This window comes from Poromitra crassiceps (genome assembly GCF_964638095.1).
Source record: "Poromitra crassiceps genome assembly, chromosome: 6".
Lineage (NCBI taxonomy): Eukaryota > Metazoa > Chordata > Actinopteri > Beryciformes > Melamphaidae > Poromitra > Poromitra crassiceps.
The window spans coordinates 10,120,657-10,128,906 of NC_139627.1; the positions used below are offsets into that span (position 1 = coordinate 10,120,657).

The 8,250-nt window shown below is 50.5% G+C and overlaps 1 protein-coding gene across 1 annotated transcript in view; it reads right to left on the reverse strand.

Moving 5' to 3' along the window:
- The window catches only part of LOC310777690 (uncharacterized protein), a gene marked incomplete at both ends in the record, with an annotated part of 143,389 nt that overhangs the window by 37,862 nt on the left and 97,277 nt on the right, over window positions 1–8,250 (reverse strand). The window contains one exon of the mRNA XM_083638068.1: window positions 3,502–3,642. Within this exon, the coding sequence (XP_083494194.1) occupies window positions 3,502–3,642 (141 nt within the window). The remainder of the gene's footprint in view (window positions 1–3,501; window positions 3,643–8,250) is intronic.

Genomic DNA, 8,250 nt, shown 5'->3' on the forward strand with positions numbered 1-8,250 from the left:
AGCAGAGTGCTACAGTATAACACACATACGCACATGCGCACGCGCGCAAAAGCTGAATGCCTGTCAATAGCTTTCTCATGCAGAACAATCAAACCAATGGTAGCGTGAAGGCTATCAAAACAAGAGAAAAACAGCTGAATTTCATGCTGGTTTGCAGGGAAGCGATTAACGAACAACAAGAGAGAGTTGGCTTTGGAGAGTGAGCGTTGTGAGTTTTGATTAGTACGATGGGAGAGATCCGAGTCACTGCGTGGTGTCAGGCGTTGGTGGCTTTGTGAGGACCGCGGTGCGGCGGGCGGCACAGTCATGCAAGGAGGACGCTGTGTTGTGAAATCTGAGACGCCAGGCTGTCAGGGCCTTCTTCAGGAGGAGAGCAGTCATTTCGTACAGCATCTTCAGGGTCCTGTGTTCCCTACAGCTGCATGGCACTTAATGAGCCCTAAAACCTGGAAGTCAATGTTTTGTTTCGTACGGGGATTTTGCTCAGATACTTGAAATAAGGTCTGTTGCTTAACAAAAGTTGATGAAGCTGAGACCTTTTGGGTTCAGCGTGATTAGAAATATTGTGCGCTCATTTCCAGCGCCGTGCTCCGCGCGCCGTTCTGAGCATGCCCCGTTGAGCAAAGTTGAGCACAAATCTTCACAAGTAAACACCACTTTTATGATTTTTGGAGCATTTTCGGACAATCACATTTACGCTTTAAAAGTCATAAAAGCGCTGTTCATTTGTGAAGAGTTTTTTTTTGCTGAACACAAAGTTTGCAGTTTCATAAACGTTTGTTAACCACAGACCTCATTTCCGGCCTCTAACCAAAATCCCCATACTAAAACCCCATTGACTTCTAACCAAAATCCCCATACTAAAACCCCATTGACTTCTAACCAAAATCCCCATACTAAAACCCCATTGACTTCTAACCAAAATCCCCATACTAAAACCCCATTGACTTCTAACCAAAATCCCCATACTAAAACCCCATTGACTTCTAACCAAAATCCCCATACTAAAACCCCATTGACTTCCAGATGAGGGAACCCAGCACGATGCTAACTTCCAGGCTGGCCTACAAACATGTCATCCCTGTGGTACTCCATGGGAACACGACAATGGATCCTACTGTATGTTCCCAGGGTCCTATGTCCCCTAGTCATTTGTGCTCTCCCAGGGTCCTATGTTCCCAGGGTCCTATGTTCCCAGGGTCCTATGTTCCCAGGGTCCTACTGTACTGAGTGTAGGTCCTACTCCCAGGTATGTTACGAGGGCATTTAAAGGAGAATTTCGGTTTTTTTTAACCTGGATCCATCTCCTGGCATTAATTATGATTTGGCCACTCACCAGGCGATCTCCGCGGCGTTTCTGGCCGTCCTAGCGTTGTTTTGACATCAATAGCGTCCAAGTCAGTTGTAAAATGGAGCTGACTTGGGGCCAAGTGTGAGCCTGTCTTTCCTGCATCTAAATAGCTATTTTTATTCCCGTTTTCGCCAAATATCGTCAGAATCTGATCCCTCAAGAAGCACCACAGTGATATTTCGCCAAAGGCTGTTTCCTGGAGTCCCACAGGGATCAAATTACCTCAAACGTGATCTCGGTCACCAAGTCTCGTGAAGTCCCGCGATACTTTCCTGCCGACTGACCAAGTACAGGAGGACGCTTTGCGGTGGTGGTTTTAGCGCAACCTATGTGGGGTTTGGCGTAACCTATGTGGGATTCGAAATAACTCCATTTTACAACTGACTTGGACGCTATTGATGTCAAAACAACGCTAGGACGGCCAGAAACGCCGCGGAGATCGCCTGGTGAGTGGCCAAATCATAATTAATGCCAGGAGATGGATCCAGGTTCAAAAAAACCGAAATTCTCCTTTAATATGACATGGGCTACTGTGAGGACTCGTCAAAGGTGGTTGTGTTCCTGGGTACTGCCGTATGGCGCTCCATAGGCCTACACTACCCAGACTCTTTAACACACCTAAATCTGTGGTGAAGATTGACACCTAATGGTGAAAAGTAGGGAATTGAACTGGCCTTCTGCTATTGGCTGCTCTCTACGCCCTGTGATGTCACCCTCTATAGAGTATAATAGGGGGTGACATCGCCTGGCACAAAGATCAGCCAATAAGCCAGTTCAGTACCCTATCTTTCACCACGAGGTGTTAGGCTTGCCCAAACATTTGGGTTTGAGTCTAGGTACTCTGACTTGAAACGGGACAAATCTGACGCGGACACAATAGAGACACTGCATGAAATAGGCCACATAGCTAAAAGCGGTTGTGGCTGTGCAGACTACAAATGTAAAAAATCGCCAATTAAGGTTTTTTTGTACTCCTGAGCAAAACAAGGAAGTAATTGAGAATTGGTGAGAAGAAAAATGTGGATCTAGCTGTCAGTGAAGTTGGAGTGTTCACCTTCCGTATATATGATCTTTGTGTGCAACACGCGACCATGCACGCAACATAGGAGAACCCCCCTGATTGGGGGGGAGTTTGTGTTTTCCCCCGTTTTGGGCGTGGTTTCTGAATGGTGACGCGCTCCGCAGTGTCTCTATAGGAGGGTTAATGTGTGTAAACAGAATACAGTATATTGAACTGGGGAACAGAGGGCCTTGGGAACATAGTAACACTTCCGGCGGTTCAATCATGAAAGGAAAGTGATGTGTGTTGAGATCTGAGAGGCCAGGCTGTCATGCAGGCTGCATGCGGGGGACATGCAGCACTTTACGATGGAAGGAAGAGCCGTCGGTCGGGATTCGCCCGCATCACTTTCACTTACTGATCCCATGCCAGAGTCAGCCACCGAGTCTGGACCGGAGTCGGTGCTGTGGTGTGCTTTTGGACTTCTTTGGTCGTCAGCTCTGCTTCCTGGTTCTGAGCCAGTCTTCTGGGCCGGAGGATCTCTGGCACCGTCGCTCTTCGGATGGTCAGTCTTGGCAGTGAGCGGACGATCTCCGGTGGCCCTCCGGTCAGCCCCGATCTGACCGGGTCCGGCTTCCCTGAGCGGAGGCGTCACACTGATGCTGGGAAGCGGACTCTCAACCGGCCCGATCCCGCTCTGCGTGGACGCACTGGACTTTGGAGACCCGACAGTCTCCACAGAGCCGGGGTTCTGCGGAGACCCGACAGTCTCCACAGAGCCGGGGTTCTGCGGAGACCCGACAGTCTCCACAGAGCCGGGGTTCTGTGGAGACCCGACAGTGTCCACAGAGCCGGGGTTAGGGTTAGTGTTAACAGTCTCCACAGAGCCGGGGTTCTGTGGAGACCCGACAGTCTCCACAGAGCCGGGGTTCTGCGGAGACCCGACAGTCTCCACAGAGCCGGGGTTCTGGGAGGCCGAAACGGGAGACAAGGATCGTCCCATGAGCGGTGCGATCCCGGCGAGCGATGCGCTCGGCGAGAGACTCTGAGGGGAAGCGGAAGCGGCAGCGTGATCCGGAACGGAGAATTTGGTGATCAGGTTTCTGACACTGCCGGCCCTGGTGAGGGTAGAACTTCGGCTCAGGCCTACCAGTGATTTCTTTCCATCGGCTCTCCAGGCTCGTTCTGCCTCTTCTTGGTCGGCGGCCCGATGAAGGCTGAGCGGCGTCGGGGGGGACTCGGGGGGAGGTGACGTCACACCAGCATGTCCGTTCACGCCGTTTCCGTTTTGCTGAAAGAAGTGAACACAATAAGCAGAACCCCAAATCTAGATACCCCCCAAAAAACTGGTAGGCAGGTGTCTGAGTGTATCTGCTTACATAGAAGAGGGAGGAACACAATAACTGCACAGTGCACATTGTCTCTACAGCTTTTCTATCCCAGAGTTCAGCTAAGGTTGAGTTTAAATTAAAGGTAGCTGGTCAACTACATCATCATCATCATCATCATCATCATCATCACCATTTACTTTTTTTCCATCTGTGAAAACAGGAGGGAAAAAAAGTTTTGGCAGATGACTTATTTGATTTGATTTTTTCGTGAAGGTACATTTTTCAATGCTTTTAGTCCTATTTAGAACACGGGGTAGTGGTGCACTCTTGTGGCCGAAATGAATATTACAACAACAAACACTTCAAACTCTGCCAGAGCCCCCCCCCCCCCCACACACACACACACACACACCGGCCCACACCCCGCCCCACGATTGTTTTCACAGATGAGGGGGAAGTAACAAAAAAATTATGCTGGCAATAAATAAATTATTATTATTATTATTAACAACAACAACAACAATAATAATTTCCCACCAATTTCCTCACTTGCCTCTCACGGCTTCCGTACTATAACTGCTACTACTACTAATAATATGATGATGTGGATGACAACTATAGGGAGAGGGCCGGGTCAAAGGACTGAACCGACATTGTGTTTATGTACCTTATCGTGCATTCCTTTATAACTGGGAACTGGTAATCTTACGACTTCAAAGGTCATGAGCTGGGAGGTGACGTCACCAGAGCTGGTATGTCCCATTCCAAACTCGTAGGAGCCTCAGCAGCCCCGACCTCAAAAATCCAAGATGGCTGCGCCGCGCAACAACAGTAGTTATAATCGTAGTAATGTTGTTTAGCACTTCTGTTTTCTTTGTGTCTCATTAAATCAGCTGTACACACAGCACTGCCTAACTTCTATCTGTGTGGACATGAGGCTGCAGTGTTTGTATGCGCAAAATGCCGCGAAATGCCATGTTATCAACTGTTATTGCTAACAATGGCTAACCTGGCTAGCGAGTGGATCTGACCAATGAACAGTGAACTTCCCAGCTCAACTTTTCTGCAAATGGAACGCTAACAAAACGGACGTGACGTCATTTAGCCTCCACATCCCAGTTATTTTGCGATAAAGGAACGCACCACTAGACCACTGAGCCACAGACACTCCGTTTAATGTGGGGAAAAAACATGCAGACAATTAAAATACATGTCTGTCTGTCTGTCTGTCTGTCTGTCTGTCTGTCTGTCTGTCTGTCTGTCTCTGTCTGTCTGTCTGTCTGTCTGTCTATCTGTCTCTGTCTGTCTGTCTGTCTGTCTGTCTGTCTGTCTGTCTATCTGTCTCTGTCTGTCTGTCTGTCTGTCTGTCTGTCTGTCTGTCTTTGTGTCTGTCTGTCTGTCTATCTGTCTCTGTCTGTCTGTCTGTCTGTCTGTCTGTCTGCCTGTCTGTCTCTGTCTGTCTGTCTGTCTGTCTGTCTGTCTATATGTCTGTCTCTGTCTGTCTGTCTGTCTGTCTGTCTTTCTGTCTGTCTATCTGTCTGTCTATCTGTCTGTCTGCCTGTCTGTCTGTCTGTCTGTCTGTCTGTCTGTCTGTCTATCTGTCTGTCTGTCTGTCTGTCTGTCTGTCTTTCTTTCTGTCTGTCTATCTGTCTGTCTCTGTCTGTCTGTCTGTCTGTCTGTCTGTCTGTCTGTCTATCTGTCTGTCTTTGTGTCTGTCTGTCTGCCTGTCTGTCTGTCTGTCTCTCTCTGTCTGTCTGTCTGTCTGTCTGTCTGTCTGTCTATCTGTCTGTCTCTGTCTGTCTGTCTGTGTGTCTGTCTGTCTGTCTGTCTGTCTGTCTATCTGTCTGTCTCGGTCTGTCTGTCTGTCTGTCTGTCTGTCTGTCTCTGTCTGTCTCTCTTATTATGGATGTGATTATTGTGTATTTGACTGTAAATCCAGGCATAATGACACACACAACCGATATAATGTGTGTCCGTATGTGCGTGCGTGCGTGTGCGTGTGCGTGTGTGCGTGTGCGTGTGTGTGCGTGTGTGTTTGTGCGTGTGTGCGTGTGTGTGTGTGCGTGTGTGTGCGTGTGTGTTTGTGCGTGTGCGTGTGTGTGTGTGTGTGTGTGTTCCTGAAATAAATCCCTCTTGAGAAACTGCAACATCTGCTCACTCATCTGAAAAAAGATCACCCTCCCCCTGAATGACAACTCACACTTTCTCACACATAAATAATAAGGCTAGACAGACAGAGAAGACGCACGCACACGCGCACACACACACACACACACACACACACACACACACACACACACACACATCCCCTCCTTTCACACGACCGAAATAATCGACACTCCAAAATCCACTCAACAGTACAAAAAATGGACGGTGAGCCGAGGCTGGGGCGGGAGCGGGCCGGGGCCTGGGAGGGCTCCAGGGGGGGGGTGTGGGGGTCTCTGGGGTTCAGGATCACTGCTAATCACCCGCATATTCAAATGTTTCCAGGCCGCGGCTAGCGGGATTAGCTCGGAGCGTTTTCATGTGATTATTTTTGCCCTGAGAGCCGTCTGCACTCGTTCTATCTGACCTCTCTAAGCCTGCTGGAATGTGCAGAGACTGACTGGCACAGTGGTCGGTTAATAAAGAGGTACTGCACACTCAAACATGAGCTGTAAACTATGCTATCAAGTATACTGGTCTATAGGGGTGTCACGATACACTCGGTTCACGATACGATACGATACACGATATTTTAACAATATTTTTTTGCGATCGATTTGTAAGTTGAGGGGGCATCCTCCACGCTAATTTGAGTAATTTCAGCATTTTCATCCTCCGTGTCTGTAACGTCCCTCGTCTGTTCAAACAAAGCAATGAAAAGGAGAGCGAGCATGCAATCAGATGCAGATCAGTGCCACCATGTTCAGCTTCTTTTTCTCGCGATATGAGATTTCATCTCAACGATACATATTGTCACGTTTTGATATCGCGATATATTGTGGGACGATATATTGTGACATCCCTACTGGTCTATGATGAAACACATGGCCTTTTTCGCCAGCAGCCATGTTGTGTCTAAAAGGCGGGAAGTAACACAATTGCAAGCAAACATGAATGAGGGTTTCCAACTTCCAATTCATTTAGGGGTTCCAGTGCCGGGGCCCTTGTAATGTGTTGCTTGTACCTGTGTTACTTCCTGCATTTTAGACACAAAATGGCTGAGGTGAAAAAGGCTAATGTTTTTGAGTCTCTAAATTAACCAAGAAGGAACTAAATTAACTAAATACTTGTTAGTTAAGTGATTAATGCAAGTCAAATTCGTCCACATCACATGACACACTGCAAAATGACAGTTGTCCGAGTTGTCATTGTGAAGATCTGCACACACACATGCACATAAATACGCACACACACACACACACACACGCACACGCACGCGCACACGCACGCACACGCACCGCGCACACACACGCACACGCACACGCACACACACGCACACGCACACGCACACACACGCACACGCACACACACACACACGCCACACCCTGCCTAAAGTTGTCAGTGCCATCAGAGAGTGTTTATTCAAAACAACAGCGTGCTAAATAACAGAAGCGATTAGCCGTTAGCCACGTGCTCTCTGCAGCAGGTGAGGGGAGGGGTCACGTGCTCTCTGCAGCAGGTGAGGGGAGGGGTCACGTGCTCTCTGCAGCAGGTGAGGGGAGGGGTCACGTGCTCTCTGCAGCAGGTGAGGGGAGGGGTCACGTGCTCTCTGCAGCAGGTGAGGGGAGGGGTCACGTGCTCTCTGCAGCAGGTGAGGGGAGGGGTCACGTGCTCTCTGCAGCAGGTGAGGGGAGGGGTCACGTGCTCTCTGCAGCAGGTGAGGGGAGGGGTCACGTGCTCTCTGCAGCAGGTGAGGGGAGGGGCCACGTGCTCTCTGCAGCAGGTGAGGGGAGGGGTCACGTGCTCTCTGCAGCAGGTGAGGGGAGGGGTCACGTGCTCTCTGCAGCAGGTGAGGGGAGGGGTCACGTGCTCTCTGCAGCAGGTGAGGGGAGGGGTCACGTGCTCTCTGCAGCAGGTGAGGGGAGGGGTCACGTGCTCTCTGCAGCAGGTGAGGGGAGGGGTCACGTGCTCTCTGCAGCAGGTGAGGGGAGGGGTCACGTGCTCTCTGCAGCAGGTGAGGGGAGGGGTCACGTGCTCTCTGCAGCAGGTGAGGGGAGGGGCCACGTGCTCTCTGCAGCAGGTGAGGGGAGGGGTCACGTGCTCTCTGCAGCAGGTGAGGGGAGGGGTCACGTGCTCTCTGCAGCAGGTGAGGGGAGGGGTCACGTGCTCTCTGCAGCAGGTGAGGGGAGGGGTCACGTGCTCTCTGCAGCAGGTGAGGGGAGGGGTCACGTGCTCTCTGCAACAGGTGAGGGGAGGGGTCACGTGCTCTCTGCAGCAGGTGAGGGGAGGGGTCACGTGCTCTCTGCAGCAGGTGAGGGGAGGGGTCACGTGCTCTCTGCAGCAGGTGAGGGGAGGGGTCACGTGCTCTCTGCAGCAGGTGAGGGGAGGGGTCACGTGCTCTCTGCAACAGGTGAGGGGAGGGG